General features: G+C 50.0%; 1 protein-coding gene across 4 annotated transcripts in view; it reads right to left on the reverse strand.

Annotated features, from left to right (window-relative positions):
* Arhgef10 (Rho guanine nucleotide exchange factor 10) overlaps window positions 1–11574 on the reverse strand; it is an 85783-nt gene that overhangs the window by 61197 nt on the left and 13012 nt on the right. For all 4 annotated transcript variants that reach the window (XM_026788805.1, XM_026788807.1, XM_013353442.2 and 1 more), the window contains 5 exons: window positions 9072–9236; window positions 7749–8030; window positions 5343–5406; window positions 2699–2775; window positions 793–849 (listed from right to left, as the gene is read on the reverse strand). In XM_026788805.1, coding sequence (XP_026644606.1) covers window positions 793–849; window positions 2699–2775; window positions 5343–5406; window positions 7749–8030; window positions 9072–9236 — 645 coding nt within the window. The remainder of the gene's footprint in view (window positions 1–792; window positions 850–2698; window positions 2776–5342; window positions 5407–7748; window positions 8031–9071; window positions 9237–11574) is intronic.

Raw genomic sequence — 11574 nt, forward strand, 5'->3', positions numbered from 1 at the left:
AGAAACCCAGCCACTACCCTGCAAGTGTAGAGGGCCCCGCTCTGAGGGCCAGCCCACCTGTAACCCATCGGCACGGCCGGCTGCCTCGACTCTGCCTTGTGGTTCACCACAGCTCCGCCAGCGGCAATGCTCTCGGCTCTCTTGCTGCCTACTGCTTCCTTCTGCTTCCATACCCTCTCCCTGCCTGTGACACTGCTGCTCCAGCAGTGAGGACAAACCCAAGCGTCTGGCTGCCATGGCATGTGGAAAAGTCTGTGCTTGTGTGGGGATGTGGAAGCCACAGAGCACCTCCCTCTTCCAACAGCCCATCCGTCTCCTGCCATTCTCTCCCGCAGACTCAGCGGCTCGCCTGTTTCTTTTGCTGCTTTAAGACTGTTGCAGCGATCTGGTGCTCTGCGGTCTCAGTTACATCTGCCAAGTTCCAGATCAACATTCAGGGAACCCTAGGTTTCTATCGCTACGATCTGACAGTGGTCGCTTTCTTTCAGATCTAGAAAACCATAGCCTGACTTTCTGTGCTTTCCTGTTACAGCACTTCTTAGAAGTGTGCTAGAATGCTTAGCCTCAGTGTTTTCAACCTAGGCTCCTGTTTTTCATATCTGTTGCTCTTAGTGCATCGAGTGCTGTGAGCAAGCACACCAGCCCTCAATCACACCATACAAGATAAGCACCAAAACCAAAGACAAAACACACGTGCAGGACCTGGGGGTTGCACACGCACTAGCTACTTTTGTACCCCAAACAAAAGACTGCTAAGCTGGACCTGAAACTCCGGTCCAGACAAGATCAAACCTGGTTCAGAGTCTGAGTTCTCCCTTGGAACGTCATCGTAAATTGCTTCCTCTGGATCTGCAAGATAAGGGAATACCTGTTAAAAGTTAACTAGAGCCAATGAGTGTGATGTTATAAATATCCCAAAGGTTAGCACAGAGGGATGGCCCACTGTGTCTCAGCAAGAAAAACCACTCTGAATGAGAGCTTCGTCTCAAAACAGAAGAGATGTGAAATCCGATCAACAGCGGGGAGTTTACAGTTCCCAGGCTCACTCATTCTATCAGTGTCCAACAATGTCTCTCTCCATGGCTCTTTTGAGCAGGTTTAAGCTTGTGGGGTTCAGAATACAAAGGAGGTACACAAGTCTTAGGAATGAAAGGAGTACGTACTGGTGTCACATCAATGGGGAATCCACTGAACTACGCTGATGGCTGGGGAGTATTTACACCCTTGAGGTGAGAAGTCACCCGTGCCGGTAGTAAGTCAAATACACAGTTTCCCACCCAGTAGTATGGGGACATGAGTGTTCTGTGAATAGGCTTTCTTAAAGCACGCACGTGTGCGAGTATGTATGTGTGTGTGTGTGGTGGGGTGTTGTAAAAATGTAATACACCATACAGATGGTCACACTGGATCACCAATGACATTGAAACCAAAGTGAATATATAACATGCTTACACACCTCATGTGGATATATGCTTCACATAAAGGCTTTTGAGGCTACTTTTCCAAAGCGTTTGTGTTGTCATTTCTGGGGAGAACACCCAGCTACAGTGTATCCGCATACTAAAAACCACGGGAGACAGAGGATAAATGAACTATCGCCCGTACAGCATGGTCACTCATCACCATAAGGAGCAAGTCCAGAAACTGCAATTCTGAAATCGTGGTGGCAGCCGGCACACCACTAGCACCTAAGCAACTGTGGCCACAGTATAGATTTCTCCTCCCGAGACAGGGCTGGGTAGTGTGAGCCCTAGGGTTGTTTTTAAGTGGTAAATTGCTTGGGTTTGGTGGAGGGGGTGGCTGAAGAAACCTGGACACCACATATATAACAAGATGTTTATGGGTTCTTGTGATGGCTCTGAATCAGCAGCCCCCAAATAGCCATCACAATCAATCTAGAACCTGTGTCAAAGACACAGTTAAAACCAAACCAAGACTTTCCAGAAGAAGCTGGAACAGTTGAGCAGTTAAGGTGGTCTGACCTTTAAGCCAATCGTATAAAACAGTTATACAGAAATTAGGAGCTACTGGATATAAAGGCATAATGTGTTTGCTTCCTTAAAATAAAAAAAATAAAAATTAAATTAAAAAAAAAGACTGGTTAAAACCATCTCAGCTTAAAAAAAAAAAAATCTCAGCTTCTTAAAACAATAGTGGAATCTGAGACCTGTAGAGAACCCCTGAGTACCGCCACTGACAAAGACAACCTGAAGGCCATCCTAGAAGTGCCAACAGTGTCTCCCTGGAGAACAGCTGACCAACGGGAGGCAGGTCTGAGTGCTAGCTCCCTCCACATCATTCAGTGAAGACAGGCTGTACCAGGAAGAAGCAGGAGGGGTAAGTGCTCAGTGCAGAGCTGTGACTGCCTCAGCACAGGGCAAAGGTCGCTTCGGAGTCCCGGGAGACTTCTCTACATAAGCTTTTGTTAGTACTCCCGTAAATGAGAGTACTAATTTTTTTATTATAAACTGATTGGCCTAGTAGCTCAGACTTCTTATTAACTCTTATAACTTATATTAGCCTGTTATTCTTGTCTATGTTAGCCAAGCGGTTGGTGCCTTATTCGGCGAGGCAGACACATCTAACATTTTAAAGGTTGCAATCTGATCTCGGCCAGGAAAGGAAACCCATGGCCTTCTTGTCAAGACTTGTAGGTGCTCAGGGGTGGGGATCCAGGCTTTGGGGCAGTAGCACTTACTTTCCATCCATGCTGTGTTGGCAGGGTCGGCTGCCCACTGGGCCAGGGCATTGCCTTCTTGGCTGCCTTGATCACCACTAGAAATAAAGATAAGCATTGAGAACACGGAGAAGCACACCAGCCGAGGGGGGCTGAGCAACCTATGGCATTCACGTGTGTTCACACTATTATAGAAGATCATTCCAAGTTCAAGTTTACACATGTAACTCTATCAGCAATCACACACATGGCAGTGTCAGAAATGTCAGTTTTTCTGCACAACCTGAAGGTCATACATGATACCCCCTGACTGTGCGTGGCCTCAGCCTTCTCTTTCTCAGGGCAGGCTGGTAGGAGGAAGGCGCCAGGACCACAAAGCTATCTACAAGGTGATAGTCACAGGCAGAAAGTGACTTTGACTTCTGTCGTACACAACATGAAGCTACTATGACACTTCCCGCAGGGGACAGGAAGGGATTCACTGGACACATGAATTGTCACTGTAAGGTCTCAACATCTGACAAAAGGGGTTGCAGGATGACAGTCCCCAAGACACCCACCTCCTGCCAGGAGACTCCTAAAGGCAACTGCACAGCAGGGCTGAAGAATTAGGGTGACAAATCCAGAAATAAGGTGACTATGCAGAAATATACAAAGGGCTCTGGAAAGCCAACACGAGCAAAAGGAAGGGTTAGCTTCTAGTCTCTGAAGAAACAAGAATCCAGCTGCTTCTACCTCCCGAGTGCTGGGATTAAAGGCGTGCACCACCACTGTGGAGCTGAGCCTTGCCATTCTTAAGGGATAAGAGTCACTCCCCCATTCAGCATGGCCACTTAATGTGGCCTCAGAAAGTAGTGGTTCCCAGAGGGTAGGACACTGTCTGGTGTGAGCCATCTGTGGGGACTGTCAGTGAAGACCACCAGCCTTCACCCTCATGCCTCTCTTGGGACTTTACACTCACACGTCCTTAGAACCTATAACCACTGAGAGGGACGCTGTAGGCAGTGCTCTCAGCTCTACGCCCTTGCCCTGAGAGCTTGTTATGCAGTATTTGGTTGACGTCCCTGAGAGGCCTGTCCTTTTCTGAGGGGAGGTGGAAGGGGGTGATCTGGGGGAAAGGTGAGGTGGGGGGAGAGATAAGGGGGAAGTTAGGGAAACTAGTCAGCATGTAATGTATTTCAGAAGTATAAATTTAAAGAGGAAGGAAAAGAACGGTAGAGCTCTCATCACGCTACTCAGACGAGCAGGCGACTAAAAACTTGGTAACCACTAATTCTGCAATGCTCTATTTAGCATACTCGGTATTTCTTGGGTCAGGGTTAACTATGGGGGAAGAGCAGACAGTGAGACCATGGAGGGGATCGTATTAGATGTGTATGGATGGGAGCACAGGACAGTCAGGAACTGGTCCTATGCTGGGTGATGGGGAAGGGGACAGCAGACAGGTATGTCCACAGGGCACAGTTAGATCCACGCTTGATGGAATGGCAGGGATGAGGCACCGTACATCAGACACCCACGCATGTGCACTCAGGGCAGAAACGGTCCTCTGCCGACCAGAGGGATGGATTACATAGGGAAGGGAGGGGTCTTCCACTTTTGAAGTTTCCAATTCCATCTGCACACTAATTTTCCTCCTGTTTTGGTTGTGGCGGTACACATATGCACACATACATCTGTGTAGGTGTACATGCATGCTGTGTGTGGAGGCCGCCCTTTGACACTGGCTGTCTTCCATCACTCACCTCCTGACTTTATGATAGACTATGTCTTACCCGGTGCTCAGGTGCTCACTGATTCAGCTAGAATGGCTTGCAGGCAAGCCCCAGGGCATCCTCCTGCCTCTCCAGGGCTCAGATTACAGGTCTGTGCCCTGCACCTGGTGTTTATGTCGGTACTGGGGGTTGAACTCTTGTCCTCACACTTGTGTGGCAAGCACTTCACTGACTAAGCCACCTCTCCAGCCAAGGTTTTAGTTTCGGGAAACAGTAGCTCACCGTGCGGCCCAGTCTAGAACCCACGATTGTCCTGTCTCAATCTCCTCAGCGGGACTGACTACTAATTCTAATCATGTACAGAACTACAGGCTGGGTGGTGGTGTGGCACATGCCTTTAATCCCGGCACTTGGGAGGTAAAGGCAGGGGCATTTCTGTGAGTTCGAGGCAAGCCTGGTCTACGAGTGAGTCCAGGATAGTCAGTGCGGTTATACAGAGTAACCCTGTCTCAAAAAGACAGAAACCAAAAAATAAATTCGGTTTCTGAACAATGGTCTCGGTGGGTCTGCATTGTGCCACAGTTCCCGCTCTCTCCTAGATAAAAAGTCCTCGCCATGTGACTATTATACTTTAATCCTCAATCACCAAAGGGAAGACACAGTATGTTAAGACCAGCCGCAGTCATGCAGGGATGACACGGTCTGATGAATGCGAGCGGATGCAGCTGGTCACCATCTCACTGCTGGCACTGATGCTGCAGATAGAGTCGGGATATTTTAAGGCTACGGTTCCTGGGAGAGCCTAGAAAGCAGGTAGAACCCGCAACAGTAGCACCCTGAGGATCAAGGGAGTGTCTTCCTGCAGCTCAGATGGCCTGAGAACCCAGCGGGGAAAGCCCAGTATGAAGGTTGGGGCATGGACACATAAGGCCTAGAGTTAGCAGAGTTACCTGTGTGGAAGGTCCTCAGAGCTTAGGGAATTGCACTGCCCATCTCCCAAAACTTCTGCTGCTTCTGCCGAGAGAAAAGAATGACAGTGCATCACACCTGGCAAGGTGTTTCCACAGCTGACTTTGAACCCTAAATGACGTCATGTTTCTTTCTCACCCGCAACAGGCTTATGCCATCAAAGATTAGAAAATGTTCAAGTCTTAGATAAAATATACTCATGACAGGATCGTATCAGACTGTGAGACACCAGGTCTGTGACACATACTAAATGCAAACACACATAACACATCAACAGGCAGGAAGGAAGCACAACATGTCAGGCTTGCATACAGTATCCCACGGGTATTGAAGTCATGGAACCCATGTTAAGGGAACCAACCACTGAGGGGTTACTGAACTAAGGGCAGGGCTCTGACACCAAACAGTAACCACCAATGGGGTCACAATCTGATGGCATTATTGAAAAATGATGAAGACATTTGGAGGCGGAGCCTAGTTTGAGAAAGTGGACCACAGGGTGGCAATGCCCTTGGGGGCCATCTTCTCAACGCCTCTGTCTCTAGCTGCCTCCTAACCGCCATGAAAGAAGTGGCTTTGTTCCATTTATCTCTTCCACCAATCTAGGATGCTCTGCCTCACAGCAATGCAGCCCATGACCATGGGATGAACCCTCAGGAGCCAGAAGCCCAAGTAGACCTTTCTTCTCTCTAAAGTTAACTCAGTATCTTGCAGTTTCTGCGTCTTTATGGATGTCGCTACTTGGTTTACAACACAGGTACTTGGAGAACCCAAATACAATGGACGGAAGAACAGCAATGAGCGATAAACCAAACTTCCTGCTCACACAAGTTCTGTCCAGGTACTCTCAGATCTGACCAGCAGTTTCCTGCCATTTCTGACTCACACAGACACATAGACTCCCTGACCTGACCAGACGCTGTGGATGCTTTCCCATGCCCACAACTGTCCTGTGCAAAAACTCGCTTCTAGGAAGTGAGGTGAAAAGCAGGCCCTCCAAGACACAGGCAAGACCTGGAGTGGGGCAAGTGAGCACGTGCAGGGAGTGGGCCACCTGAGTTCTCTGGCCAGCAGAAGGCCAAAGTGACCAGACCTCTTCTCCAGGACCAGCTCTCCCCAGGTGGCCAGGCCTGAGCTCCAGCTGGGCTGCCAGCGCTGGGTAAGATGGGGGGACTGGAGGATACGGGCCCCAGGAAAGTTTGTGGAGCACAGAAGCCCCCTCCTCTAGGGCAGGACATGGGGACCAGCTGTCCAGAGGCCCACTGCTGGGAACTCAGTCCCCCCAGGGCATTCCTGCTGAGAGCTTCCTTCTCCCAGATCATGGTCTCTACTTCTTTCCAGGGAATACCATGAGGATGCCCAAGGTGAGATACTCTTCTCAGACTTGGGCTCAGAGGCAGAATTCTGACTTACAGCTACATGAAAAATTCAGTAGGGGTTCTTTCCTTTTATCTTTAATAACCAAGAGAACAATCTTCAAAGAAAACTCGGTTTTAAATACTGGAAAACAGTAGAAAGTTCTAAGGAGAAATGTTTCCTGCAGAAATTGAGCATAAATGCTAAGGCTAGACCACGGCCTGTAGTGCTTCCTTCCTCTCTAACAGAGGAGCTGCTGTCTAAAGATGAGGGTCTTTGCAGTCAAAGAAAATGGGTACATAAGCCAGGCATGCGGTACAGCTACTTAGGGCAGCTGAGGCAGGGGGATCATGAGTTCTTGACTATCTAGGCTATAGAGTGAACTCAAGGCAACACGAGCAGCTTAGCGAGACCTGGTCTCAAAATCAGAAATCAAAAAGGACTGTGGATGTGGCTCACTGGCAGAGTACTCACCTCACACACACAAGGCTCCAAGTTCAAACTCTAGTACGGGGACTGGGGTGGGGTATCATTTTAAAGTAATGGATAACTGAACACCATTTAAAGAGCTTCATTCAAAAATAATTCGACATGATTTTAAACACTTCCATTTTACTAATTTAATATATTTCTTTGTTTATTTTGCTTTGTATAAGCACTAAGTCCCAGAACTTAAGGACAAGGTGTGCATGTTTGTCTTTTTACCCTTTACCCACAGAAAGAATTAGAGACCACTCTGAGGACACGCACACACTCTAGGACATGGATAATAAGTTATGGAGAGCGCAGGGCGGGGCCAGCTCTAGAGTGAAGGCCACATAAGCTCTCCCCGGTGTGCAGAGGCCAGAGGTTCCAGAACACACAGCAGCCTCCAAGTCGGCCGTTCACTGCACCCGGACAGTTACAGGAAGGATTGGCTTGGGCCCAGTTTCCAACAGTGCAGACAATAACCTATGACGGGAAAGGAAAGACGGGACACAGATCTCTTAACCACTGTGCCCTGTCGCTGTAAGAAGCTGTGGGTCACGTACCTTCCTCCTCTACTGACTCGGCTCGGATGATGACGGGACTGGAGTAGGCAGGCAGCAGCAATGGCAGGTTAGATGGGACAGCATAGCCACAAGGCACAGGCACAGAGTAACCAGTAGGCACACGCAGGCCCACCCCCTCCTCTTCTGTGTTGGCATCTGGAGATGGTGGTTGGTCCTCCTGGAATGGCGTGATGTCAATGACAGAATATGGGTTCACTCTTGTTGGAACCACAAGTTTTGGGGGCTCAGCCTCGGGAGCAGGCTCGGCTCCAGTTCTGTTTCCTGGAGGACAGAGGGAGACTAGTTAGCAAGCAAGGCAGAAAGGATGGACGTGGTCCCTGTGGCTGCAGCAAGTGCACGGGAACCCTGCATCCATCACCAATGTCAGGACGCCCAGTATTCCCACATCACCACAGGAAGCTGTGAGGCCCAGGCCCATGTGGTACACGGTGGAATGAGGAGCTGGCCTCACCCCGGGCACAGATGGAGGAAACTCTGCCCAGAGGCTCCCAGGACAGTGTATCAAACAAGAAGAGTCAAAGAACCACATGGCAAGATTTGGCTGGGGACAAAGGAGCGGGAAGCCGGTCCTCAACCATAGTGGCCACAGGTGCATCTAAGCAATCTATCTGGCTAACGTGCAAAAGCCCCAGATCTACCTCCAGACTTGAAAAACATCAGCTCCCACAGGCAATCCATCCTGGTTTATGAACAACGATAAAATGGCAATGACATCTATTAGAAATGGTTGTCCCTTAACCACAAGAGGAGTATTAGAGCAACAAGAACAGAAACGGAGGGGAAATGATAGAAAAAGAAAAACAGCCAAAGCTGCATATAGCTCGTTCAGCTGGCCAGGGAGACCCAGACTCCTCTGACCCCCCAAACCGTTCTTGTCATGATTTACACATGAAACCCACTCCACCCCAGGCTCACAGGCTGAAGGCTTGGTTCCCAGGAGGTGGTGCATGAGGGGTGAATGACCTTGGTAACTCACGGATGAGCTCCTAACTGCATGGAAGACCACTAGGTGGAACCCGGCTGGAGGGAGGGTGTCAATGGAGTTGTACACGTGTGTCTTTGAAGGAGCTATCCTGACTCCTCCTCAGCTTTCCTCTGAGTCTCGCTCTGCTTCTGGGGTGCATAGTGTGAGGAGCTCTACTTTGCTCCTACACCATGGGCCCAGACCCTGTGCGAGTATGAGCCCACGTGAACCTCACCTCAGGGGTTGTGTTACAGGGATGGAAACTATCATAGTCTATAGGCACAAAGAGGTCAGGATGCCTCCTGCAGGACCCAGGGCAGCGTGGCTGCGTGACTGACCTGCGAGGCAGGTGCTCTCGCCTGCAAGGACTGCATCAGCGCCTCTGGCCCCATGGGCAGACGGGGCTTGCCGATCCGCTTCGGGGACTTCATCTCCACTGTCAAAGTCAAACAGCTCCCCCTCCTCCTCTTCATTGTTGTTGGTGTCACATTTCACCTCATTTTCTGGAGTTAGTTTAAAAATTACAGGAATCACTGTTATTTACAACACTGATATTTGCTTCCTGGACAGCATCTGTACCTCTCTGGGCAAGAAAAACCCAGGAGAAGCAGCAGGAAAGGCGGTGAACCTGATCCTCCCCCAGTGTCCCCCCCCCCCCCGCGTCAATGCGGCTGGCAGCATCACTGGGACAGCAGCAGGACTTTGGATAAGAGCTAGAGTTTCCCTTGGCAGGCACTTCACCGCAAGGTGGGGGAAAAAAACAAGAGAAGAGAGGAGAAGAGGAAAAAGCATCTCTCACATCTGAAGAATGTGCTGTGGCTTAGCTTCCAAGGAAATCTGGTCTTCTTGCCACACTAAGACAACGTGAGGAGAGGAGAAGGATTTGATTTACCAAGAGACGCCCGTCCATGGGACAAGTCCATGGTCTTGCTATTCATAATGACACACCTCATGTCACCCCCTGGCAGAAGGAAGTCCACGTAATGCTTACCCCACAATTAGAGTGGTTCCACACGGCTCCTTTGGCAGGGGTGGGGAAAAAAGCGTGGCTGAGACAAATACATTTTACGTCACATCGCACTTCTCAGGATGGGCTGAGTTCAGCAGCAGAGCACCTGCCCAGCAAGTGAACTGCTCTAGATACCACCCAGCACTGTCTTCCCCTCTGAAGGACAGGGCAGCGTATCTCCTTGATGAACCGCAATCGCTACATGAGTGTGGGGACGCCCACCAAACCAGCTAGTGGTTTAGAGACTATACGGCAATCCATAACGGTAGGTAGCGTGTATATGCGAGAATCGCAGGCAAGTCTGGGCAGCTGCGGTGCAGCCCTTGCCGAGGCAGTAAGACATGGCTGAGGCTGAGTTGTCTTCCAGGGAGAACCTGCCTGTGTAATGGAAGAATTCAAATGGGGAGAGGTGTGAGGATGCTGCCATCCTCTACATTAGCCTCTGGTTGGGAGGGGAAGTGGGGAAAGGGGGCATAAGATGGAGGTGTATGGTTTTTGCAGATGGCAGGATGAAGGGAAAGATAGCCCAAGTGAGATCTTTTTCTGAAGAGCTCTTCCTGGGGTTCAAAATCTAAGGAGCCCACAGGTAGACAGACAGCAAAGCAGAGTGAGACAGAAGTGCTAATAGCCCTCCAACCTAACTTTCAATACAGGAAGAAGTAGATCTTTGGTGATGGGAATCCTAATAATGGCACAGACAACACCATGAAATTAGGCAACACTCAGCATCTGAACTGCTTGAATCGGCAAAGACTTTCAAGCTAGGAGCCTTTCAGATCATGGCTTGCAAAGCCGTGGGACACGGTGGTAGATGGGATCAAGCTGGGTGCCATGAAAGCAGAGAAACCTAGGGATAAAACCCTCATCCCTCCTTGAAACAAAAGCCAAGTGTCCCGAGGCAATAGGAGGAAAATTGGTCCTTGGTGGACCGGCTAATGGGCTAGAAACACTTGATTGCTAGCTGAGGAGCCAGTGAGTGTCAGGGACTGGGAGACAACAAAGAGGGGTAGGTATTGCTGGAGCAATGAGACACGTGAATGGCAGTGTCGGAGCAAACAGGGCCGTGTGCACGGCAGGGTTTACAAAGTGGTGGGACTAGCACAAGGCTTCCCAGGCCTTGCTGAACCTCACACTGGGGTCAGAGAGGCTTCAGCAGATCTGAATGACGCAGATCGGCGTGTAAATCAGGTAAATTTTTTTTTCTTTTTTGTTTTTTTTCGAGACAGGGTTTCTCTGTGGTTTTGGAGCCTGTCCTGGAACTAGCTCTGTAGGACCAGGCTGGTCTCTAACTCACAGAGATCCGCCTGCCTCTGCCTCCCGAGTGCTGGGATTAAAGGCGTGCACCACCACCGCCCGACTTAAATCAGGTAAATTTAAGGCACTGAAGCAGTCAAAAGAAAATGAGGAACAAGCAAAGCAGACAAGTAGGTCTGTCCAGGACACCCCAAGGCAGATGTGACAAACTGTGTAAAGCCAGCAATCCCAGGGAAAACTTAAAAGGAAGCTAAAAGCTGGAAGACATGCGAGCTTGAACAGCGGGCTGCAGAAGGCACAGAGAACAAAACAGTACAGCTGGGCCTGGGGTGGAGAGTTGTCCACTCCCCAAGCACGGGCTGCGCACTTCTCCCCTGTGGGGAAGCATACCAGGAGAGGGGACTGCTCACCCAACCTGGGGCCCTTCCAGCAGCCAAGCGCAGCTGACGGAAAGGCAAGCCCTCCAATGCTGGCCTGCAGCCTGCCAGAACTGGGCAAAACTGGCTTAACCAAGGCCATCAGTAGTGGGGACATGTTCAGTGACCCCCATGGCAGTAACAGAATCCCAGGATGAGGAG

This window comes from Microtus ochrogaster, unplaced genomic scaffold (genome assembly GCF_000317375.1).
Source record: "Microtus ochrogaster isolate Prairie Vole_2 unplaced genomic scaffold, MicOch1.0 UNK7, whole genome shotgun sequence".
Classification (NCBI taxonomy): Eukaryota; Metazoa; Chordata; class Mammalia; order Rodentia; family Cricetidae; genus Microtus; species Microtus ochrogaster.